A 25748-nucleotide genomic window follows, 5' to 3' on the forward strand; every position below is an offset into this window, starting at 1 on the left:
TTATCCTATTAAAACCATATTGCATTGAAAAGTCCTAGATATTTAGTTTTCTTTATGATATTAAATTGATACTGGACTCTTGATTTGTTCTGATTTTACTTGTTCTACATTTAGACTTGGGACTTGACTTGAGATTTGTGCCTCAAGACTTGCTTGAGACTGACTTGGGACTCAAGCAAAGTTGACTTGGTCACACCTCTGTTATACTGTAAGAAGATAGAGAGTGAGATACTGGTTGAGGAAGCCAAATTAGGTGTTTCTCATCTTTCTCTTGAAGCTCTAAGCCAAAATAAGAGTCATCGGTTCACTGAAAGAAGAGTCTAGTCTTTAAATTGCTACTGGTATATCATTTATTTTGACCAGTGGATGGCAGTAATACACCCGGCAGTGGCCAAGCTGCCGAGAATCTCAAAGGAAGAAGAAGAAGACAGGTATATGAAATCCAGCATACATCAGCCTCCATAGAGAAACACTGGCAGTAGAATGGGCCGCAGTGAGGAGCTGAGTGACTTTCAGCGCGGCACCGTCATCGGCTGCCACCTGTCCGACAAGTCGGTTCGTGAAACCTCCGCCCTGCTCGCGCTGCCCCGCTCCACTGTCAGCGCCGTTATTGTGAAGTGGAAACGGCTAGGAGCAACAACGGCGCAGGCGCGAAGCGGCAGACCGCACAAGCTCACAGAGCGGGACCGCAGGACGCTGAGTACCGTAGCGAGTAAAAACCGTCTGTCCTCGGTTGCAAAACTCACTACCGAGCTCCAGACCGCCTGTGGAAGCGACGTCAGCACCAGGACTGTCCGTCGGGAGCTGTGTGAGATGGGTTTCCGCGGCCGAGCGGCGGCACACAAACCTAAAATCAGCAGGCGGAAAGCCAAGCGGCGGCCGGAGCTACAACACGGTCTGTCTGCAGGCACTGCGCAGGCGCCAGCAGGAGAAACCAACACACAGCAGCAGGAAGTGACGCACCAACACACCCGGGACGGAACTCACGAGACTTCAAATGCCGAGGAAGAAAGTGTTGACTGATCTGAATTACACGTTGAGACAGTGGCTGACAGCTGTTGTTATCGTGTTTTAACAACGGAGGACTGATTTAGTAAAAAGTCTCGTATTCCGTGTCTTTTTCAACTGTACACCAGCTTGAATTTGCGGTCGATAATTGACTGGTTACAAGCTATATAGCAGGACTAATGATGGCAATATGGGCTTTAAAGTATTTATATCATTTTCAGTGGTATTCACTTTTTTCTAATGTTACCCCCCCTCCCCCAAATAATAAAAATCTTCTGACAACTTCTCTTCTGTCTTTCTGACAACAGCTAGTTGTTATACTGAATTCTTCTGATGCTGTAGTAGTAAATAGGCCATTTTATTCAAACTTGAGTCATAACTGTGGACACATAAAGCCCAGATGTAGTTCTACCAAAGAAAAATAATTTCTCAGGAAAATATTCAACACATGTATATAATGATATAAAACCTCCTTTGTTGCGACCATAGACTGTAAAAAAAAAAAAAAAAAAAAGATGCGACAAGCAGGTGTCCACATACTTTTGGCCATCTAGTGTATTTAAAGAGGCAGACATTTAAAAACCCATTACAATCCACTGGTACAGTTCTTGTTAATCAGTGCCGATAAGTATCTGACTGCATTTCCCAATATCTGTTTTAATGAGATTTGAGTAATCTGATTTGACTTTCCATTGACACAAAAGTAAATTTTTGCTGCTTCTTTAAGATTCCCATGTTTAGTTGTGTAATTCCATCTCTTCCTAAGGATGGAGGACAGTCTATATTCCAGTCTTTATTCCATTACTTTCAGCAGGGTTTCCACTGGAGCGCTGCAGGCAAATACACAAAACATCAGTGACAAGTGTCGTATCTTTAAAACATTTATTTTGAAATACGTTTTCCTTTCTTTTTGCATAAGTGCAAAATGCACCCAAACAGCCACCTGAGGGAAGTCTACATCTTTAAATAAAAAACAAGCAAAGTGTACATTTATAGTACAAAATTCTCTTTTTAAAAAATTGCACAGTTTGTGTATAATATATATTCATATTTTCCATTTTAAACAAACTTTAAAATAAAGGCTCAGAAAGTAAACAAAATCCACCAAATGAAAAATAAAAACATTTTTTTCCCTAGAATTTAAAGCTGAGGAAACTTGAGACCCTGTTTTCATTTGTGTCCACCATAAATATACATATTTATATTTATATGTAAGTCTCTTTACATATAGTCTCTGTGCTAGTGTTTGACCAGACAATCAAAATTATTGCAAAGTAGTAAAGTTCTACTATAAAACATTGGGGGGGAGGGGAGAAATAAAAGCTTCTTTCGGCTCGACGTTCCATAAGTTATGCGAAAAAATCTGGGTTCTTTTACACCCCGTTTTTTTGTGAGATTGTAACAGAAGTTAGTTGGAATCCCTGGTTTCACAAAGTTTTCTGTTTCACAAATTGTGTGCATTTAAATATTCCCAACGAACAATCCAGAACTCCAGTTTTGCCTTTAAGCAAGAACACACGTTTCCCTGACTTTTTTTGTTTTTATTTTCGAACTGCGCGCTGCCCGTCCCGCCCCCGGGTCAGCGTCGATACGGGTGGAAGCCCTGTACGTTGTGGTTCTGCCCCCGGCCGAACGCGGTGGCGGCGGGCTGCGGGGCGGCGGCGGGCTGCGCCGTGGGAGCGCCGTACGAGGCGGTCGGCTGGCTCGGGTCGGCGAAGCTGTGGCCGAACGCGGTCAGGTCCTGACCGTAACCTGCAGGAGGAGAGAGACACAGCAGAGAGGAGGCTTCAGCTTCAGGTCACACAGCGCTCAGGGAACAGCCTTAACTTCTTTAAATATGCTGATACAGTCAAATGGATTCGGTTAAATTACCACAATTTTGATGTTAAAAAGGAAAAATCCACCCTTTGATGTTCTTAGATATCAATTTGTCATGTTAACTGCATTCCAGTAATTATTTTTTTGAGGTTTTGAAGTGTTGTAATTAACTTTTTTAGTGTATCCACTTAACCTCAACCTGCCTCGGCTAATTCTACTTCAGATTTGTGATTTCCTACATTTCCCAGAATGCCTTTCAACAACCCCCAGAGAAGAGGGTGAACTTACTGCTTTCAATCATAGGTGGGTGTTTGGGCGTATAAATAGCTGCAGTGTGATCATTCAGCGGTTGGTTCTACATGTCTGTGATCGAGGCCCTTACTCCACAACCACAAACCTTAACCTGTCTCTCTGCTGCAGTGCATTCTGGTCTCTCTCCTGCTCCTGTGGGTGGAGAAATTGGTCTCTCTCCTCTTCTACGATGGATTTCTCCCTGTATGATTGTTGAACGTCTCTTGGTGCAAAATGGCGGCTCTAGAAAGAAGCCCTCGCTCTTTGATTCTGAGGGACTGACACCAAAACCTGACGTTTACCGCTGATGTTTTACATCCTGAAACATTTTCTCATATAAAACTCCATTGTAGCTGCTGGAAATATCTGGAGATGACGTCACCTCCACTACACCAAACAACATGGATGCAGGAATGCAAAGTACATTGCCAATAGCTGTTTTTTATAACAGTGTTAAAGTGTTTTAGGGGGATTTTTCCTCTGGATTGAAATATTGTATTCCTTGCATGAGCCCTTTTGTGTTGAAAATTAAGAAATCAAAATTTGGAATAAACCTAATTATGCGGTGTTTGACACAAATCAACAATTGTTTAAATGTATAAAGACAAAACTGATAATTTCAACTGAATTGAAAAAGCAGATTTAAGGGGCTTCATTAAGGAAAACAATGCCTAGATTCTCTTTAATGATCAGTGCAACAAGCACATAAATGTTCTTCCATTTAGACACTGGATGGCGCCATCTCCCCGCAAACAGACAGGGACCAGAGTGACACCCAGGGAAGGAAACTAAGCTTCTCATCTACTGGTAAAAATGGCTGCTGTATCCCAAACTTCAGCAGCCACTTTACCAGCCAAATGGCCTTTTACAATTAGAGACTGGCTGGTTAACTGCAGCCAAAACTTACCAGCATTTGGCTGGTGACGGTTATTTTCCCACCCTGGGAACATCCAGTTAACACGAGACTTAAGATTTCATACTTTTTTAGGATAAATACTGGACTAGAGAAAATAATAGACAACTGGAATGAAAAGACAAGAGAGAGAAAGAAAGAGAGAAAGAAAGAAAGAAAAAAAAATGAGAAGATACAACACATCTCTTGCGGGGTGCTCAAAGAGCTCCAGGAACGGAGCAACATAAGAAGGATTGAGAAGAACAGGCAGCGGTCCCAACAGGACCGCCGGACAGAGGGATCTGAGAGAAATTGGAAATTTACTGGCATCGACGTGTCCTTCATTACATCTTCCTTTGATTCTCACCCCTTTAGCTATAATGCGGAGACAGTACATGGGGGAAAAAAAATAACAATGGGTGAATGGACTGCTGATGCATAGAGACAACTGAACCATGAACACATTTTCTGACAATTAGATCATCCTTTTAAAATCAGCAAAGCAATGCGGACAGAGGGAGAGAGTGGACACAAAGAGAGGACAGTTAGTCTTGGTATAGTAAAGCTACAGCCACTGAGAGGCCAGTCAGAAACATTACAATAAATAGCATTTCTTCATTTTAAATTTCTTTAAAATCCGTCATCTCCGAAACAACTCGTAGCTGTGTTTTTACTATACTCAAGAGTACACAACACAGTACTTTGTATGTACATGCAGAATGTACATGCAAAATACTTAACACAGAGCAAAAGAAAAGAGGCAAAAGAACCAGGTTGCAGCTCTATAAACACTACAGTACTGAACAAATGCTACTGTTGTGGTTGGAGAAGACGATGCTGGCACCTACCTGCACTATATCCTCCCTGCTCATCCTGACCATAACTGTGAGAAGGACGCGTTGGTCCGTAGGCAGAGGGGTCCTGAGGGTAGTTACCCAAGCCTAGCAGGGAGATGAGGAGACCAGGTTGACTGAACCCAGATACTGCTGGCCGACTACTTTACATTGTCCCCCTTTACTGAGCTACCAGCGCTTTACAGTTACACTTAAAAACATCCTCATTTCCTTTGGACTGCACTAAGCCTGCCAAACCGTCACTGCTCAGCTCCATCTGGAAGTCAAAACAAAATGGGGTGTGAGTGTGTGTGCGCTATTTGCTAGAACGCCCCTTTTTTTGTTTTGTCATTTGGCCAGCCTGGTCTCACGAAAGTTCGTGAAATGAGCACGATGTCTTAGAATGCAAATAATGTGCGAGAAATAATGTTTTCCCACCATGAAAGGATTACGAGGAAAAGTAAAAGGTGTGGAAAGTCCAGGGGCGGATGGGCGGAGACATTTTCCCGGGTTCAATTCCCAAATTGTGAAAACATTTTCTACTATGAGTGAAGTTTTATTTTTCGCTAAAGCTTTTCTTATTTAACCAAATGACCAAACCCTAACCCAACCCTTAACCAAATATGCTTTACTTGCCTAACCTTAACCCGTTAGCTAACGGTTTTGTGTGACAAATGCGTGAAATGTCGTGTCCAATTCCTGTTATTTTCACATAAACCTTTCATGGTGGAGAAACGTAACCTTCACATTATTTGTGTCCACAACACATAATCTGCATCTTCTGAGATTGTGCTCATTTCACAAAGTTTGGTGAGACTGTGTTGTCTCTGCTGTCTATGATTACTGGACTGAGAGCCTGGACAGGCAGCGGACACTAAATGCAAAAAGCTGGATGGAAGAAAAGCACAAGCAGGAAACACTGAACAAGATGGGCACCTATCGGACTGACAGGAATCACATGACTGATTTAAATGTAGACTCAGTGGTGTGAAGCAGCTGTAAGCCAGGTCCACAGAAAAACACCAACCAGCCACCAGGATAGATGCTGGTGGTTTGGACAGGAAAACCACAGCAGCTGGTAGCGCAAAAAAAGCCACTTTCATTATTTTCACAGGCACACTGGCACACTGATTTAGTTAAGACCCAAACGCTTGTTAGTCACCTGCCGAAATGGCTGGTAGAGCGGAAAAATCTACCAGCCACGGACAAAATTTGCCAGCATTTCTCTGGTGGTTGGTGTTGATTTCCCACCTCCATAGTGGTGCAAGGTCATTCTGTTTCCTCGCTCTCTCCTGGAACAGCGGCTACTCATCGAGCTTCATGCACCACACGGCTGAGCCTACCTTTAACGGCCATAAACAAGCCGGTTTCTGCTTCACTATCCCCAATATCATTTAAAATCCTCCGTACATCAGCAGTTTGGAGACGGCACCTATCAAGCTTCTCGCTGTAGGAGAGCTGATAGCCGGAGAAGGCAGCAGGATGTGCGGGCCTACTTGCTATCTGTTACAAATGGCAGGAGGGTATTTCACTAACACCCACAGCACCACATCATCACTCTGATACGGCTGTGTTACCGACCGTCAAATAGGTTTCCTTTTCAAATCTGGTGAATTAGAGGGCTTCGTCTATTTCCATTTTTAGCATACCAGCATGTTTCCTGTCACTGCCTAGGCGAATATGTAAAGGGAATTTTTGGTCTAATGTTTGCATTTCAAAATGACATCTGCAAGAGGCGTTCAAGTGTCTGTCCGACCTCTATCAACTGCCAATCATGCAAATGCTTGCCTCCTGGCATCAAGACAAGTTTTTCCTCATACCCAACAGCAGGAATTTGTCCCTCTTTCCTGTCTTCATTTAGCAAATAAGAAATCAATATCAAAGTCAGGCACTTTATCAAATATCAATTTCCACAAAAACTGGTGCAGAAACTAGGGAAAGTGTGATAACGTGGCATATCACATCTCCATTATTTAGATTTAACTGGATTCTGTTTGTGCTGGCTTAACAACAGTGTGTAGCTTCAGAATGAACATTTGGCTGATTATTGTGGAGCCTCTGATCTGATTGTAGAAGATTATGCGGATGAGCTGTTTCCACTGTTCAATCAGAACGGGTTTACCTCCATTTCTTCATTCAGCAATCATCACCAGTCTGACTGCTGAGTGAAGAGGAAACTCATTCCTTTTCCATGGATGCTGGTTCGTTTTGAGCTAATTTCACCTCACTCTGTCTTCCTTTGGTTTTTGAGCTGAGAACCTCCAGCCTCAATTTGCATCACCTATAGTCACCGAGGGTCTCGACCCCTACATCCCCTGTGGGTATATTTCTGTGGAAAACCTGCCCAAAGAGCATCTCTTTAATGAATGTTTGTGTTTTAAATCATAGAAATTTACAAGGCACGTTATTTGCTACATTTACATTTGAGTGGCTTGGTAAAAATGTCTTATCTTTCAAGTCTCTACAGGCTGACTGGACTCTGGCCACGGGCCACAGTCCATGGGTCAGTCCAGATCCAGGATGAACAAATGATTATCCAGACCCACCACAATCCAAAGATAATCCTAGACTAACAGTCAAACTCTAAGACCGTAATCCCACATCCACCAAAAAGTAAAATCTATACACACATTAGTGAAACGCTTATGACAGCAAATAACTGCAGGACTACTATTACTACTATTGGTATTTATTCACAGGAAAGAGGGGCAAAGTTCACATTTTGCAGACAAGCATGCAAAGCTCCTGCGTGATAAGTTGATGGAGGTGTTGCCCAGGAAATGCGAGAAAAATGTTGATAGGTCACTTGGCAGGTTGGACATGCCTAATTCCTGAAATAAGTTCTCATGGGCGCAACATTGTCATGCTGGTGCACTTCTGTGGCCATCATGCCAAGACCAGGAACACAAAGCCAGCAAGGTCATCAACAGGGAGGAAGAGGAAGAGGAAGAGGAAGAGCAAGAGGAGGAGGAGGAGGAGGAGGTGATTTAAAAGGTTTGGGAATATTTGAACCAAGTCAAATGTCTAATACAGTCTGTCAGGAGGGGGTTCCACTCCTCTCAAAATAAAGAAATAAAATAAAAGATACAAAACAAAAAAACATTGCAAGGCAGGATGATCTAATTCAAACCTACCAAGACCTACCAATCTTTTTACCAATCCACAGCCCAGCTGGAAAAACCTGACAGAATGACTGCTGAAGACTCCTGGATATGGTGGAACTTCAGTAGCATCTTCACGGCAGAGCCAGAGGGGAGCATGTATGCAACAAGCATGTATGCATGTGTAGCCGTTCAAGCTAAATGGTACCGAGAGCAAGCTCCTGCTTGTTTGAGGGTTGTAGTTATGCACTAAAATGAGTTGTAGTTGCACCCGATAAAATATCCGGGGAGACGGGCAGGCCCGAGGGGTGAGTCACAGTTAAATGGGAGAGAAAGGGGCGGCAAACTGCTTTATGCATAACGCTCAGCTTACCATACTGGCTGTAAGGGAAGTCAGGCTGCCCAGTGGGAGCTTTGCTCAAGTCCTGAGTTGGTGTGGTGGCGGGGGCGAAGCCAAGCGGTGCGGTTCCTGGAGTGGTGGGAGGAGGAGGAACTCCCTGTGGAGCGTACTGGTCTGCCTGGGGTGTGCCGAAACTGTAACCTGTCGAAAAAACCAGAACAACGATTTTTACCCAAAACTCATCTCCTATCATACATGATATGCAGTGAACAGGCAGACCGTCCTTCAACCACAGGACTCAGGTCAAGCCCATGTGTTGTAATCATCTGCCCTGCTGAAGTGTCCTTGAGCACCGAAGCCCTACCAGCTGACCTCTGACCTCTCTGTGGAGGGAAAAAGTGGAAAATTGATCCCGAGGGGACAATAACATATGACATTATCAAATTACACTTCATTTGTAATTGCGGTTTGTTGCTTGTCATTTTATCAATCTCAACAAACTTACTCTACTTCTGCATTCACTGCAAGTCTCTCTAGATAAAGGGATCAGATAAATTCCTGAAAGTAAACGTAACCTGAACCATCCTCCAATGAAAACAGCTGGTTATCCACAACAGATAACTCAGATTCTGCAGTCATTCAGGTTTATTAACCTGCAGTGTATTTCACTCTGCAGTGCCTTTCCATCAAGCGAGGGCAGTTTTTGAACAGAGCAGAATCTCCAGATGTTTGTTTATCCGTCAAGTGGCTTGTACAACAGATGAACTCACCAACCACAGACAGACTTTACTGGTAGCAGGTATTAATCCCATCCCACTCCCTTGCAGAATTTACAGTAGGGTCGATAAATCAGGCCGACATCGGCCTTTTATAAAATAGAGATAAGATATCAGCCAGTCATGTTGTCTACCTCTGATATGATGGAGGCTCCTCTGACCACAGCTACAGAAAAACAGGCTGGAAAACCTGACATGTATTAGATCTTCTTTGCACATTTTATTTATTCATTTAGATGTTCAATTATGTAGTTTCTCTACCAGTGAATAGGTGTAGTGGGTCACTCTGCCTAAAAGAGCAGCTGACACTAAAATAATTTCATCAGTCTGGGTTTCAGTGTCCCATGATGCTCTAAATGCTGTTTCAGAGGCTTTGCACCCTGATCAGAAGAAACTTCTGGGGAAAACACTGAATACTTGTAATTTTTTGGCATGAAAATGGTCAAATATAAATTGAATATCGGCACAAATTATTGGCTATCAGCAATTTCAGTCTAAAAAAAAAAATCAGTATCTGTTTTCAGAAACCCATATTCACGGTGTAATGCCTTCCCACATATCAGATTACCCATGAAGCATTGTGTAGTGATGTCAAAACCAATACAGAGTGTAGTGACTGAGCGGCCGGGCGTTACTGACCAAACTGAGGTGTTGTGCTGTAGCCCTGCTGAGGGTAACCCTGAGGTGCAGCGAAGCCGCCCGCCGGGGTCGTGACCAGGAATGCGTTGAACGGAGACGGGGGCTGGGCGGGGGTTCCCCGGCCCGCCGACAGCGGAGGTCCGTACCCGCCTGCTCCCACACAGAAAAGACAAATTCACCGTAAGGTAGGTAGTGCATTTCATGGCCTTCAACAGTTTGTCTGAATTGCTTGCACCCTTTTCCTCGCTCCAGATTGTGCTGTGCAACAAACTTGTTTCGTACCAATTGTTTTATATACAAATTTGATTTGATTTACACAAGCCATGCATCGGTATATTCAAACTTCTGTCTGCACACAATACTACAGGGTCTGTCAGGTCCTATGAGCAGGGGCTTCTGGCCGTCTCGACGTCCCGTTAAGACTGATGGGTGATGAGGCTTTTTGCTGTGGCGGCAGATTTTGGAATAGCCTTCCCCCAAAGCATCAGATCAGCCGAATCCATCATTGGCCTTTCACTGTCTCACGTTCTTTCATGCTCTTTGTTGGTATTTTGTGCTTTTAACCATGCTCTTATTTCCTTTCCGCCTTAATTTTGCTGTTCGTATTCTATGCTCCCCCTTTTTTCCCCCGTTTTGTAACCACCCTATTTTGTAAAGCACTTAAAGTACAAACTGGTTTTGTATTTTAAAGCACTACACAGTATAAATAAAGTGACTTCACTCAAATACACCTTCTGCTCATAATACCGGTTTTAACACAGTAACTTCAATTGTAGAGCTTCAATTCATAATAAGATATTCACCATTTGAAAAAGTTACTACTTTCACAAAATGATTGATAGCAAAAAGTAAAAAGCAAATCATGGTACTTTAAGGAATATTGGGGAAACTTAAGTACATGGTTGACAAAAAGGTGCAGGTTTGGTTCTTTGGAAAATAGTTATTTGATTTGCCCCTCACTATACTACTATTGAACTGTGGCTTTCATCATCACAAGTATGTTTTGAGCGAGCAGAGTGACGACACTTCACCGAGCGCTGCGGGTTGAGCTGGAGGAGGCGATATGAAGCCGAGCCTAACCAACAGCAGAGGGAGGCCGGAATCCGTTCAAGGCTGCCATCTGTCTCAAGCAGCAAATTATCAGCGGCCTCAGCCACTGCCAATCAGACGGTGATAACACGTGTTGTTAACTGCCATTACCCTATTGGTCACAGAGCGGGAGGCCATCTTCTATGACACAAAACTTTCAAGATAAGCACACCGTCGCATGACAAAGACAGATTCGATCAGTTCCCAGTTATGCAAGAGTTACACAAGACAACTAAGTTTTTTGGGGTTTTCAAGTGACAAGAGCTGACACTTACCTATGGGCTGTCCAGTAGTCGACACCCACACTCCTTCAAAGATTAAAAAAAAAAAGCACAGTTTAGAGTGAGGACAGTAATGCTGCCTGGGATACAAAATGTTTATTAAAACAAGTTTGACATTCAAAAAGTACAGTGGAAGCAGTGAGCTGGGTGGATCAGGTTAATGTTAAAACCGAGGGTTTAGCACATTGTAATGGTTACCACTGCTGTTTCCTCTGAACACTGACTACGTTTACACTGACAGCAATAATCCAACTATTCCTTATTCTAAATAAGACAATATTCTAATTAATCTGTTTACATGTGTTGCTTATAGAACTATTCCATTCATATTCCCGTTTCCATGCTGCGGAGCAAAGTCCCATTAACCGGACAGAGGAGAATCACTGGAAACACGGAGAGTTTAAGACTTTGCTGAAAACTTCATGATATCCACTTCCATCTAAATCCTGAGCATGCTGACAGTGGTTTTTCTGCTGTCAGTCTCTTTTTCCTCTGGAAACAAGTTCAACCTCTGGAAGGCAGAGCGAGCGTCAAGCGGTCGGATCGCTGCTTGAACTCTCTGATAGAGACTCATAGTTGGATTCAGGTGTTTACAGTCTAAAATGCTTCAATAATGAGACTAAATCAGAATACTCCACATGTCTTAATGTGATTCTGCTTGCTCCGACTATGACCTTATTCAGGTTAAGGTGATCAGAAAATGCTGTTTACGTCGCAATTTCTTATTCAGACCCTTTGTCTTAATCAGGTTCATATTGGATTGTTGCTGTCCATGTAAACATAGTCAGTGTCATCAGGGTCTGTGTCGCTCTTGCAGGCAGAACGAGCCTCGCTCCGCTCTGGGACTGGATCCCACTCACCCTGTGGCCCGTAGGTCTGCTGCCAGCCTTGGGTCGGCTGTGCTGTCCAACCGTTAGCGGCGCTCAGGATGCCCCTGGGCGCCCACTGGCCGGGGCCGAGCTGGCCGGGAGCTTTGCTGTCACGAGGTTCGGCCTTCTTCACTTCCACCTGGACAAAGGACAAGGAGGGCACATTTGGCAACACCAGTATTCGGTCCCTGAAGTCCCTCGCCTACACAGACCTGTCCTACCACTGACAATAGGCTCAACATTTTGGGGCAGCTTGAAAACTTTACGTCTATGGGATCAATGTAGGGCAGCTATGTAAATTAATATTACTGTGTAGTCAGGAGAGCTGTACAGCTATGTGTCTCAGGTACCTGATTACCAATTGGGCAATGCTTCATAGCGGCCGAAATAATGTTGCACAGAAAATAACACATAAATGGTAAAATAATGAATGCCGAAATTGTGTCCAGATTTCAGTTTTTGAAGGTGTACCTGAGAAACATAGAATTTATTTGTTCTTGAATGAATTGCCCTATATCTGATAAAGGCGTCTAATGGAAGGTCAAGACTTACCTTTCTCCGGCTAACGCTTAAAGAATCTCATTTTTATTTTACTTGGAGTAGAATTTTAGGGGGGAAATGGATGTAGAGAGAGTTTTGTATCTCAGATCTAACAGAATACAAGGTAAACATGCAGATAATACAAATGAATAGTCTTTTTAAGTCAATTTAAATTTGAATCTTCATACTGTGTCAAAGGTGAGAAAATCTTTTTCCATGAAGCTCAAGTGACTGATACACTTTTACCCCAAAATAATGTCAAATCGCTGCTGGAGGACACCGATTCTTTATGCAATCAAAACCGCAAGTATTGGAAGAGTGACCTCAAGTTGTGTTTTCGTTGCTACTGTTTTAACATGGAGACAGATAAAGAGCGCTTATCAAAAGCTAAACAGTCAGACATTTTACATTAATCTATTTCACACTGTAGATAAGTTAAAAGAACGAGAGACTAACTTCAGCCATCCATTCCATTACTCATTTTTTACTTTATATATAGTTATCGTCCGTTGCTGTGGAGGTTTCACGCTTTGTTCTTATAATTTCACCAAGTGTTTATTTGCCCCAGTAGCAAAACTTTCCCTGCTGTAACCAGGCGAAGCTACCAGCAGTTAACCAGAGCAAAGAAACAGGCTGAGACTAAGGGGGAGCCGACCAGAAATAGACTGAGGGGTTGAGTTATTGGGGTCACCTTGCAGGAGGAAAACGAATCACAAATTCCTCCCCGCTTTAAGGTGTTGCCACTTTCTCAGCCTCCCCTCTTCCTTCTCTGTCGACCTAATTACACGCACATGTTTCCGGCAGTGGCCTCGCCGCCGCCGGCAGCTACCTGGGCACTTCTCCCGTGGGCATCACGGCTACGAGTGATGGATACCGTGACTTCTGTACAGTCCCCAACAGCAGAACTGGGATTTGTTCCACAGTTTGATGTGCTCCAATTTCTAATTTTGTAACTCATATCTCCCAGCCTCCCTCAAGTCCCAGCGCAAGGTAATGTCAACTCAAGAACAATGGCTCAAGTCGAGCTTCGATTCCTGCTGGAAACCAGGGCAAAGTCAAGGGGGGCTGCGGCTGGAGCGCACAGGTTCTGCTGGATCATTTACAAACTAAATGGGATTTGGCTCATCTGTTTAAAGTCATAATCTGTGACATTTTCATATCAGTAAATGTCTGTTTTGCTGCTACTATACAGCCGACAGATATAACAAAATAGTGATTCAAGCAACAGCCAGTTCATGAAAGCTTTTCCATTAAAGCTACCAGACACCCGGTGTCTGACGCACTGTGTGATTGACAGGTGATCTCTGGGAAGTGCAGTGCAGAAACACCTCAGCAATGAGGCGGAGCAACAAAGATGGAGACTAATTTATAAAAAAGGATTACCACTTTAATGCGTTTGAGAAGAGTTAAACTAAAACTTCACATATACGCCTTCAGTGTGTTGAGCGTCCCAGACTGATTTCCAAATAAAAAAACGTAATCTGGACATGGAAGGAGAGGGACAGGAATAGGATACATGAGATTGATATGGCTGACGGGACGCAACTACAGTGTGTTTGACTTATCATTTTCTTATACCCATAAATCATTGCGGTCTGGATGGAGGACAGGAAAGAGACTACACAAATCTCTCTTCTGGTGTCTCTGAACGGTGGCTTAAGGCTGCTAATTACTAAACGTCTCCACTGGGGGGGAATGAATGAATAAGAGCTTTAAACTGCCTTTTAAACCCATGTGTCTGGGCCGATCTTAACCAGAACTGTACCAACTAGTATTTAAAAATTCTTTTTATGGTTTGTTTTATCCAGCTGAGGTGCCAGATGGGTGGGGTTCGCCACATACAGTAGGATAATACAAGGACTGCCAGGGGGTTAAGACAATTACTTAAAAAATAACCCATAGTCAATTTAATATATTTCTTTCTGATGTACAATTTACTTGACACAGTCTAATTTGCCTTGATGTGTAAAAACCCCACCCATCTGGCACACAGAGAAGGTTAAAACAAACACTATAAATGACTTGCAAATGTTACTATTTGACCCGCCCCCCTGGGATTGTGAGAAGTTACCGACACAGTATGGAGATTCTTCAACTGAGGTCACTTAGCTGAGATTTTTCTTTAACTTTTCAAAAAAACATGTTGGCGTGTAACTCAAAAAATAAGTGACCTGCCAACAAAATATCAGAAAACGAAAAAAGAAAAAGAACTGATAGAGGACCAATCCTTTAGGTGATTTCTTTTCAGTAAAATTCTCTATCTCTTTTCTCCAATTATAAACTCCATTACTGGCAACTCCTTTGAATATAAAAAGCCAGAGAATAGCCTAACTTTAACGTTTTAGACACTTTAGACAACCTAAAGGAGAGGTCAGTTTAAACAAAGCCTTGGGCGACAATAGAAACTGTAACGTTACACAGCATTTCTGCAGGATGAGTCTGCCTATGAAGACTATGAAAGCCAAAGCAGTAAGTGTGGTAGTAAGTGTTGAGAACAAAAAAATAAGTTGAGGACGAGTAAATTAAGCCAGTGGCCCGATTACTTTAAAGGATGTTAAAGGTTGGTAACTGGAAGCAATGAGAATGGCGCTGTGTGAGGCAGCAGTGACCGAGGCACTGACTGACTGACTGATGGGAAGCCACTGGAAAAACAGCTGTAAGTACGATAAACTACGATAACAGCATCAAGGCGTAATTCTCGCTCCGTCGCCCAAGCCTCTGTTTGATCTTGAGGGTAAAATAAAACTACAACTACACACTTTTTTGCCCATGATGTCGTGAAAATGCATGTTGACAGCCTGGTCCACTGATTGTTCGGCCTCGAAAGTAATAAATCCAAAACCTAGCCAACGACCAAGAGTGAATCAAGGTAGCAGGGGGTTGTGACAACACAAGATGAAGAACAGTATTGGGCTTCAGCAGAGTGAGGATCCGTCAAGACCGAGCTAGAGGCTCCTGGGGTTCGGATGATGTCGCAGGCTTGCAGAACAACACAAGTCCAACACTAGGGCCTGGGGGAGCGAGGGAAACTCTGCACCAATCCATGTTTTGAACACATAAAGGGCTTTTTCTGCTGTGCAGCAGAATATTTGGTGAGTATGACAATCAAGGGGCTGCTTAACTTTTATGAAATATAAAGAACAGGTGCAGTGTTTGCTATAATGAAATGTCATGTAAAGAGGTTCATTAAGTCTATATTCCAACCTCCTACAAGGCTAAACGTACTGACATTTTTTTGAATAAGCTGATAGATGCCAATTGTACCAATACTACTTTGTGTTACTTCATGCTGTTTCATCCAAACCCCACCTTGATCTGTCCCTTGGTATATTGCTGTGGAGCACACACTGGCAGCAGCCATTGTTAATGCATAACAAAAATATGGAGAAACAGAAACTGTACAATGCCTAAAGCTTTCTCCAAGCTTTCCCAAATTCTGTATTTTACTTTTGAGTCAGCCAGGATAAGCCTAAAATGGAAAATTACAATATTGCTCACAACAGTAACACAAAGATATAGGCCATAGCTGGTTTTTCCCAAAGTGCACAGTGTTACTGATGTTGCTTAAGACTTTTCATGGGGAGTATACAAAGTTCTCATCAACAAGACTTCTTTGAATCAACAGTGCAAGGTCCAAAAGTCACAGGAGTCTCTAGCCTAGCAGCCTGTCACTAAACACAGGATCCAGAGGGCGACTTCATCTGACTGTTAAAGGAAATGATCTTTCAGAACACCGACAGTCTGCAGCGCACTGCAGTGATCCACTTTCAATTTGATTAACTTTTCTCTGTGGCAGAATTGGGTTGTGAGCACGTCTCTACTCGGGGACCTAACCTGATTCCAATTAAATGTCCTACGAGACCACCGAGATTTTGAGACCTCTAGTATCATGCCAAGCGTTCCCAAGCCTCATGATCTATTGCTATTAATAACATCTATCAATGACCCGTCCCTAATCTAATTTTAAAACCAAGCTGGCACGTTTAACAGTTTGACATATCTTGGTTACAGTGACACCTTGGCTACACTCCAGCTGAACGTTTCAAGAGTTTTGTCATTAAAATGAGATATCATACATCATACACTACCAGTCAAAAGTTTGGACACACCTGATTGAATGTACTATACTTTTCATTCTCTTAAAGTCGTTTTGATCTAAAGGCTTCTGCTTAAACGCTTGAAATTTGTTTCTTAGACAAATATAAATAGTGAAGTTGATCCTATGTATGAATTTCTTTCCAAAGCCTTTGTCTTTCCATCAAGGCAAAGGGCGGCTGCTTTAAAGAATCTAAAATATAAGATAGTTTTGATTTGTTTAACACTTTTTTGGTCTCTGCATAATTCCATTTGTGTTATTTCATAGTTTTGATGTCTTTACTATTATTCTAAAATGTGGAAAATAGTAAAAATAAAGAAAAATGCGTGTGTCCAAACTTTTCACTGGTAGTGTATATTTGACACCTATTCTTACAAAGTGGCCACTGACATTAAAATAAAAGTCACTGCGGACTATCACTGAGGCCAATAGATATGTTAAGTTACAAAATAGTTACAAGATAGCTCCAAACTTTGCTTTGGAGCAATCTCTAGTGTGCGGACTCTATCTTGTAATAATTGACTGTCCTTCTGTCCAGCACCTAGGTTTAGTTTGGATGTGTGTGCTTCCTTGTATATATGTTATATTAAGTTACAAAATAGTAACATTTCAGAGGATGGGATCATCTGTGTTTTGAAAATATTAAGGAATCAACAACAGGTGCCAAACACTTCATCTGCTGCTAAACTATCACTCGCAAAACTCAAGAGGCAAAACCTTTCTGAAACACTTTCCATCTGATGTAACTTTGTATACGCCCCATTTTGACCAAGTGAGAAATTTGGGGGCTTTTACGTCTGGCCTGTACCTCTGTGGTACCAGTCAATGCACAATAACCTAAAGGAGAAAAGACAAATCTTAAGAGACACCGTTAATCACATTCAAACCATTCACAAGGAGAAGGGGGACAGAAGAAAGAAAAATAGAAAGGGCTTACTTACAAAAATACTTAACTTTCTACATATGGGAAAACACATACTATGCCATTTAAGATACATGTATCAATTATGTCTAAATCAAAACAAAGAAAACTTATTCCAATGTAGAACATCTAATGATTTTAGTAAAAGAAAACTGTTCATACTATTAAAGATTATGTAATGGTTGTTACTGGTGCAATACATCAAGTTAAATTCCAATGACAAACTATTCTGGGTTTCTCCCAACAGAGAGTGGATGGGGTTTTGAATAAGAGGAGGAATACATGTTGTGGGTCAATGGCCACTGCATCACCGCTATGTAGGACGAATGCAGATGTAACAGCTGTGACTGTAAGTCGGCGGGTCGAGTTTGACAGCGACACCAACAGAGTCCGGGGTCTGATTCCCACTGAGGCGGCCCAAGCTAAAAACGAAGGCACATGGCATATTTTTGATATATTTACGACTAAACTGGACAACCTGATCTGAGCCATCACAGCCTGTCATTTCACTGACGAGAAAGAGGTAGGAGAGACTTCTGAAGGAGCAAAGGACACGCAAAACTATTTTAATGATGCTGTCATTCTGGTGAAGACAGTATTAAACTTTGTCTCCTTCTGCACCGAGGCTGAAATCAGCATCTTTGGTGGAAGAATCTAGCCTCGGATTATACATCAATCTGTGATGTTCAATGCATTCCAGCAGTTAATTTATGATGAAGTGTTGTAATTTACTTTTTTTTTTTATAAACCCACTTTCCCTCAACCTGCCTCATCTCCTGCTTCTATTTCAGTTAGTGATTTCCTACATTTCCCAGAATGCCTTTTGACAACCCCTACAGAACATGCCTGAACTTTTTGTATTCCACCAGAAATAGAGTAAGAGCAAGAGAGCGAAAATCTTTTCCAGCTGAGTAAAAGTGACCATAATCAAAATGTGGTTGCATTGCATTCTGGTCTATTGAGGCTACTGTTGGTGGAAAATTCGTATCTCTGCCTCTTATACAAAAGGGATTTCTCTTCTTCTTACATTTGATGTTATAAATAGCTGAAATTTTGTCTGCTATCAATGTATCTGCGCCAGAAATATCTCAATGTATCATTACATAGTCTACATTTGGAAATAAGATAAATACACTAAAAAACAAAATGGACCCAGGAATGCAAGTTTTAGTTTTAGAATGGATTTCTCATTTAATACACGACAAGCTGCTGGAACTAATCTATCATTCTTCATACTTCCAGAATGAAACAAATCTGAATTTATTAATATTAAACTGCGATCAGGAACAGACAGATCTGCCTCAGACCTTTTATATTAGACGTTTATGAGAGCCTCCATGCATCATTAGCCAGGCTAATGCATGTTTATTTAGTAAATGTGATTAGGCCAACGACAATACTTGGCCAGACAAAATAATACATTTAGCCGAGATGAAACGTCTGCATGAAGGACACTGCAACAATCCAAGTCCGTCCCTGTGACTTTGTAATTCACACATAAATTAAACGTACTGCTTTTATGCCCGTTTAAGAATTTCATATTTTGCACCGGTGAGCGATATACTGTATATATTTTGCACAAGATTGAGCTATTCATTCCTTATGTTTTCCATTGTTTTGGTGACTTGGGATGAGTTTGTTTTTTGTATACAATAATTTTTTTATTGACTTATCACAATGGTTATAACAATAACATTTTATATTACAGGCCTGAGCACGAGAAAATAAAAGAAAATTTCATATTTTTTTTTAAACGTACATATTTTTGTTTACATGCAAACCATTCATCGGGTAAATTGTTGGTATGAGTTTGTATTCAATGTGGTTTTACTGTGTTTCTTGTGGTTTTATTATGTATCTTCATCATAAGCCCTGTCTGCAAACCAAATTTCCCTTATGGGATAAAGTTCTGAATTGATTTGAATATTTGGAGCTGAATGGGCTTTTTCTCTTTGGGCCGGAATAGTTTGTCATGAGATTTAAGATGGTAAGGTATGGAGAGGGGAGAGAAAAAACGGGATCAGCTTTTACCTCGGGGCCTCTGCTTCTCCGCATCATAGATCATTACCACCTCTGTGACCTTGAATGGGACAAAGGAAAACAGTGGCTCCATTTAGAAAACCAGCGACAAACAGGATCCGCTCTTATTCCAATTCATTATTCCTCCTCAATCTGGACACATAATTAATTGTCTCTCCCACCCCGCTAAATTTCACTTCCTTTTATTGTAGCATTTGACCCTGCTCAATGTCACAGCCATTCAAGCAGTCTTAAAGGAGTAGTTCACCCAAAAATTAAAATTCAGTCATTATCTACTCATCCTCATGCCAGTACAAAATCAGATGAGCGTTTTTTTCCTTCATACAACTTACCAACAGTTCTCCAGGCTCACTGCTGGAGAAGCTTTCTTCCAAACAATTGCAGTAAATGGAGTCCAGTCCTTTAGGCTTCAAAAAGGGCAAAAAATGTCCATAAATGTCTCCATATAGCTGCAGCATAATCCAAGTCTTCTGACGCCACAAACAAAATTTTATAAATTATTTAATGCAAATAGAGTCTTCCTCCATTGTAATCAGCTTCTACGTTCCCGTTTTGTGTGTGCGACTTCCGTAGCCGCATGATCTCGCAAGATTCGGGAACACGGAAGCTGAATACAATGGAAGAAGCCTCGATTTGCATTAAATAATGGATAAAATTTTGTTTTTTTTTCGCTCACAGAGCGATCGCATGGCGTCAGAAGACTTGGATTACGCTGCAGCTGTATGGAAACATTTACGAACATTTATGGAAATGTTTTGCCCTTTTTGAAGCCTAAAGGACTGGACTCCATTTATGGCAATTGTTTGGAAGAAAGCTTCTCCAGCGGTGAGCCTGGAGAACTGCTGGTAAGTTGTATGAAGAAAAAAATACTAATTTTACACTGGCATGAGGATGAATAAATAATGACCGAATTTTAATTTCTGGGTGAACTATCCCTTTAATGTCGATATGAACTGACTTGCATTATGCGCTTGGCAATACTCACCACTCCAAATCTATTGAAATAGTCCCTGAGTTCAGGCTCGCCGCAGTTATGGGGGATTCCGCCTACAAATATCTTCTTTGATTTATTGCTATCGGCTTTGCTGCCCTTCTGAAAGAAAACAAGGAGTGTATGGATTTCAATGTCTGTTAAAGGATCACTTTGGGAAGGAGCCAGTTAGCCATCATCTATTCAGACAGTGCAGTAGAAATTAGGTTCTGCTCTCGCCCTGGGGTATAATTCTTAACATGTCATGTCAATGCAAACACTAGTCTCCACAGATCAGAGAGCACGGCTCCTCCACTTATTCTGAATTACTGAGCGTCTCACCATCGCTGTGTACTGCACTCACACTGTACAGGCTAGAGATTTGCTGACTACAACATTAATGTTTTTAACAACTACATCTTCTATTTCATTAGTAAAAGTTACAGAAGAACCAATGTGACTTCAAGCAAGTGAAAGGAGTCCCAGTAGCAGGCAAAGGGCCTCATTTATAAAAGCTTCTGACAAAGACTTTGTGCTTACAGCCAAATATGTGATTTATGCACAAGTTTTACTGATAGTAAAGGTGCAATAAGTAAAAATTTTACTGCCCCATAGCACAAAATGACCATAATATATCTGTCGGGGTTTATGATCAATACCAATGACTCAATGATTACTTGGCAGAGTGCTGAGATTTCTCGCTTTCAAAACTCACTATCTGTCCCACACTCTGTTTAGGAACACACACACACACACACACACACACACACGCACCCCCATTGGAATTTCTAAACACTCCCAACCTTACTAGCTCACTCGTCCGCCCAACCTACTGGCATTTTCAACTGCTCAGTGATGGAGGACGGAGCTACGAGCGAGCGAGCGAGCGGCGTCGGAACACATTTCAGCTGCGAAGGCTGAAAAGCCTTGTTCTCAAGCCAAAAAAGCAAATGCCAAAGCAGTTTTACTATTCCAGTGTTTAGCATGGTGATATATTAGCGCTTCACCAGACATTTCTATTGGATCTGTGCTCCAATTAGCTAGCTAGCTCTCTGTTGCGAAAATGTGACTATCATTAGTGTCATTACAAGTCATCATAAGCTGTGCCAAAGACCTGTCCATGCTGCTGCAATTCCTTGATCACAAATAAAGATCAATAAAAGTCTGCTTACTTAATGCCTCTTTAAAATCAGTTTGTTTTCTCATACTTGTCAGAAATATATATAAAAATCTCAAAGCAATTTCTGTCATTCTCCAAGGTATGAAGGTTATACACCGTGTTTCATTTAAATAAAAAGCACACTCTTTGAAACTACCACAAAATTAAATCTAGGTGAAAGTCAGAGCGTTTTTATAAATGAGGCTCCAGCTCGCCTCGTGGCCCATGAAGAGAAAGTAGAGTAGGAGGAGGAGGAGGAGCAGAAGTACAGACTGACAGCCTGAACCTTATTCCAGCAGAAACACCCAGCCTGGCCTCCCCAGTAGGAAACAGACGGCTCCTTACCCAGCCCTCCTTGGTTCGAGACTTTTCGGGTTGCATTCCTCTGGGAGTACATGGCTTGGGGTCAATCTGACAGCAGAGAGAGAGAGAATATTCGACCTTAACCCTAAATAAAAAGCACCTTCAGGTGTTCTTCTTCAGTGAATCCAGTATAACAGCCTGCCTCGCGCGACACGGCAACCTACATACTGGACATATATTAATTTGACTGCATGGCAAGTACAATCTTATGCCCTTCACTGCCTCCGTCAACAGAGAAAAGGAGGCAATATCTCATCCATGGTGCACAGACAGTAAAGCAGGATTAATGCAGAGGGAAACAGCCAGATTAACGACCGCTCCTGTGTCTTTTAGGGATGGGACAATATATCGAAATTCAATATATTGCAATATAAAAATGTGGCAATACGTATTGTGGGGCAGAAAAATGAATAGTGATATTAGCTACATTTTATTCTGCTGTAGTAATCACAAATGAGACGCTTGACCATCACAATTTCACAAGCTCTCCATCCAAATTATATTATTTGCGCTTTGTAATGACATTTTTAAATTGTTGTTTACAATCTAGCAAGCCAATGCCATCACTAGAAAGATTTGTGGCTCAGAAATAAACATAATTCTGCAGTCAGACTTTGTTGTCAGTGACCTTTTATCTATTAAATCGTATCATGATTATATCAAACTGTGAACCCCATATCTTGTAACGAATCGTATCGTGAGATAAGTAGATGGTCCCATCCCTATTGTCTCTTAAATCATCTGTCAGCCATCTTATAAAAAGACCTAACTTTTGCCAATTTTGCTAATTTGACTCAGGAACAGGTAAGTCTTGTTGGGCAAACAAATGTCAGTCTCTTGCAAATGTCTACGGCTGTAGTGTTGGCTGCAGGCAGGCACAACCCCGAGCAACACTACACAGCTGCCTCAATAAATTCTTACTACTGAGGATTATGAAATATGAGTTTTTTTTCACACTGCTCACACAGGGAGCAGGCGGGATACTCCAGTTGATTTGTTTTAAAGACTTACTTAACCGGTTCTTTGATTTTAAATACTCACATTTCTACCATCGAGGTTATGAGGCTTGGTCTCCAGCACTGTCCGTACACAGTTGGGGTCTTTGAATTTGACAAAGCCAAAGCCCCGCGACTGATTTGTTGTTTTGTCCTTCATGATGACACAATCCACTACTTCCCCATACTGTGAGAAGTAGTTTCTCAGTGTTTCTGAGAAAAGAAAAGAGAGTAATGACATAACAGCGTTTTCCTCTGGGTTTAATTCAGCAGCAAGCACACAAACACTGCTGCTGTTGAAAAGGTGACATTTAAATTAAGAGTATAATTTAGCCCAGTTTCCCTCATAAACACAAAGAAGTGCAGTGATGATGTTCAGAGCCAGTGTTTTCATTATGATAAATTATCCTAAGAAAATGTCTTCAGCACTTCAACCTGCACTACAACTGGGACCAAAACAGGGACAGATGTGGAAATTTAAAAAAAACACACACACTCCATAAAAGTACAGAGGAAACACACATGACCTTCATTTTGTCTCACAGTGGAATACTGGGTGATGTGCGCTTTTTGAGGTGTGGCGAAATCACACAAACAAAACAGTCCCATAAATACAGACACTCCTTAAGAACAAACAAAGCACTGACCCACTGTGATCGCACACGGCACCAAATATACACCCAATTACGCCCGTACACGCCCTTGGAGGCAAGGCGTGCAAGTTTCAACAAATGAGGAGTCATTTCGAGTGAATTCTCATAATTGCTTTCCTCGTTGCTGGGAAGCCCTGGGGCATCGCCGGGGAAACGAGCTCAGAGAAACGCAGCGCCGTGGCTACTGATCGTAATGTTAACAACGCTGTCAGAGACGAGCCTGGTGCAAAAGACACACACTGGCCAGCCGAGCATGAGCTGGTGAAGGGCTGCGGACGCCTGGGGCTGCGGACAAAACCACGTCCGAGTCGGTCTGAACGGGAAGAGGACATGGAACTGCTATGTACTAACACAGCTACCATCCTGAAAACAATAGGTAAATTGAGTAGTTTTCTGTGTGAATATGTTGTCTGGGAGCTGTTCCTTGGTGCTGTAACAGAGCACCTGCTCACTGTGGGCTTTTCACACTGTGTTTCATGTGTAACTGCCACCCGGTTGTGACCTGAGCATCAATGAACAGTGTAGCCAAGTCTGGACTGACAAACTCAGCAGACAAGTTTCCTGAACAGCTCCCAGACAGAAACTCCAGTCTCACACCGTGTCAATGCAGCTACAAAGACAAATTCCTGTTAATTTACTGTACTTAGCGAATGATGTGACTCTGATGTCCGTTTAAACACATGCCTTGCTTCACAGGTTAAATAGTGAACTTACCTTGTGTAGTACTCCAGTCCAAGCCACCCACAAAAAGTTTCCTAAAAATTAGTAAACAAATGACCAGTCAGTCAGTCATTGACCACCACTTTCAATCTGAGTACATCTTAAAAACTACTTTAAGTAACAACATCATGGCACTGTTATATACAAATAATAAGCTTGATTATGCTAACATGTAAGGTTGATTGACTGTAACAGAATATAAAAATACAATGCTGTATGTCCAAAAGTCTCAGGGAGATTAAAAACAGTTTCAAAGGATGACAACACTACAGCTGAGTAACCAGCCAACTACAGAGATATTACACAACACACAACGTTGCCACCAAAGCTGATGCTGCATGGCAAGAAATACACAAAGCTCGAGCCAAACTGGCCGTATGTTATGTGGCTAACATTAAGCCCCTGGCCCTGGATGTCATTTTCCTCTCCAAAGCCTGACCGGTTTGGTCCCGACAATAAAGGTCTTGTTTTGAATCCTCCTGCCACGTACCCCGGCAAATAGCAATAGCATTTAGCAAGCTAACGTAAACTTAGCGGACAAACTGAGTGGAGAAGCTGCAGCACTCTCTGTTCCCCTCGGTCTCCAGCCTCCACTGAACACACAAGTATTTTCCAGCCACAGCAAAGCGAAGCGGCAGCTCACCACCCTGCCGGCAGACTGGTTCAGATAGGTGCTGGCAGAATTGGAAGTTTAACGTCAGTTTTAACGGGAGCTTACCAGCCAACTAGCTAGCAAGTTTGCGTAGATGTTACCGAGAGCAAAGCCCACATCAGTGTTAAATGTAGTGACCGTGGCATTAGCGGTGTGTTAGTGCGGACCGGGATGCTCCATCCTCCCACAATGCCCGCTAAATGTCCTCGCACTGGCGAATTCAAGAAGCGACTTTCGCTTCGCTGGCTAACGTTAGCTAAGCTAGCTCAGTCGCTTCGAGCTCACTGAAAACAATACTGCGAAAAGTAACTACACTTTTACAAATTCCTTTAACACGCGAACTGGTAGCTCACCAGACTACTATGACCAATTACATCACAAGCAAAACTAGTAACAACTACGCTATCTTGATCACTAGTTATACTTTTTGGTCGTCTTTCCCCAGGCTAGCTATCTCGCTAACTTACTAACGGCGCTAGCTTAGCTTGCTAGCTAACGTTAGCTGTCAAACGCCAGCTGAGAAGACAGCACACCAACTACAAGTTACCATCCAATTTATAGTTGACTGCCTTCACAGTGAGATTCTTTGTTAAATTGATCTTACCCGACTTCATCTCCGGCTAAGTTGTTGTTCATTTCTGAGGCTAAAGCGGGGGACTGTCGGAGCGGTGACCGGTTTATTGCTTCAGTACTGCCCCTCT

At 42.2% G+C, this 25748-nt stretch overlaps 1 protein-coding gene across 4 annotated transcripts; it reads right to left on the reverse strand.

The window, feature by feature from the left end:
• Window positions 1-1876: 1876 nt before the first annotated feature.
• On the reverse strand, window positions 1877-25748 carry dazap1 (DAZ associated protein 1). 4 transcript variants are annotated; one of them, XM_078285664.1, is made up of 14 exons: window positions 25652-25748; window positions 24390-24430; window positions 23069-23235; window positions 22010-22075; window positions 20521-20625; window positions 19527-19575; window positions 15237-15319; window positions 11929-12076; window positions 11063-11095; window positions 9699-9848; window positions 8317-8484; window positions 4858-4950; window positions 4334-4384; window positions 1877-2760 (listed from the first exon to the last, which is right to left on the reverse strand). In XM_078285664.1, the coding sequence occupies exons 1-14, from the start codon at window positions 25681-25683 to the stop codon at window positions 2588-2590; spliced, it is 1359 nt and encodes a 452-aa protein (XP_078141790.1). In that variant the 5' UTR covers window positions 25684-25748; the 3' UTR covers window positions 1877-2587. The 4 variants fall into 4 exon arrangements, with proteins under 4 accessions (XP_078141790.1, XP_078141789.1, XP_078141791.1 ...); XM_078285663.1 differs by having other exon boundaries at window positions 20521-20628; XM_078285665.1 differs by lacking the exon at window positions 20521-20625.

Source organism: Centroberyx gerrardi, chromosome 9 (assembly GCF_048128805.1).
Source record: "Centroberyx gerrardi isolate f3 chromosome 9, fCenGer3.hap1.cur.20231027, whole genome shotgun sequence".
Taxonomy (NCBI): Eukaryota; Metazoa; Chordata; class Actinopteri; order Beryciformes; family Berycidae; genus Centroberyx; species Centroberyx gerrardi.

What these genes read in the sequence shown, in the direction of transcription:
- dazap1 (XM_078285663.1), bottom strand. Translation starts at nt 25,683, where the DNA reads ATGAACAACAACTTAGCCGGAGATGAAGTCGG. An exon ending in CTCGAACCAAGGAGGGCTGG is followed by an intron (nt 20,629 to 22,009) that starts GTAAGGAGCCGT and finishes GTTTTCTTTCAG; the next exon opens with AAGGGCAGCAAAGCCGATAG. An exon ending in CAGCACAACACCTCAGTTTG is followed by an intron (nt 8,485 to 9,698) that starts GTCAGTAACGCC and finishes TTTTTTCGACAG; the next exon opens with GTTACAGTTTCGGCACACCC.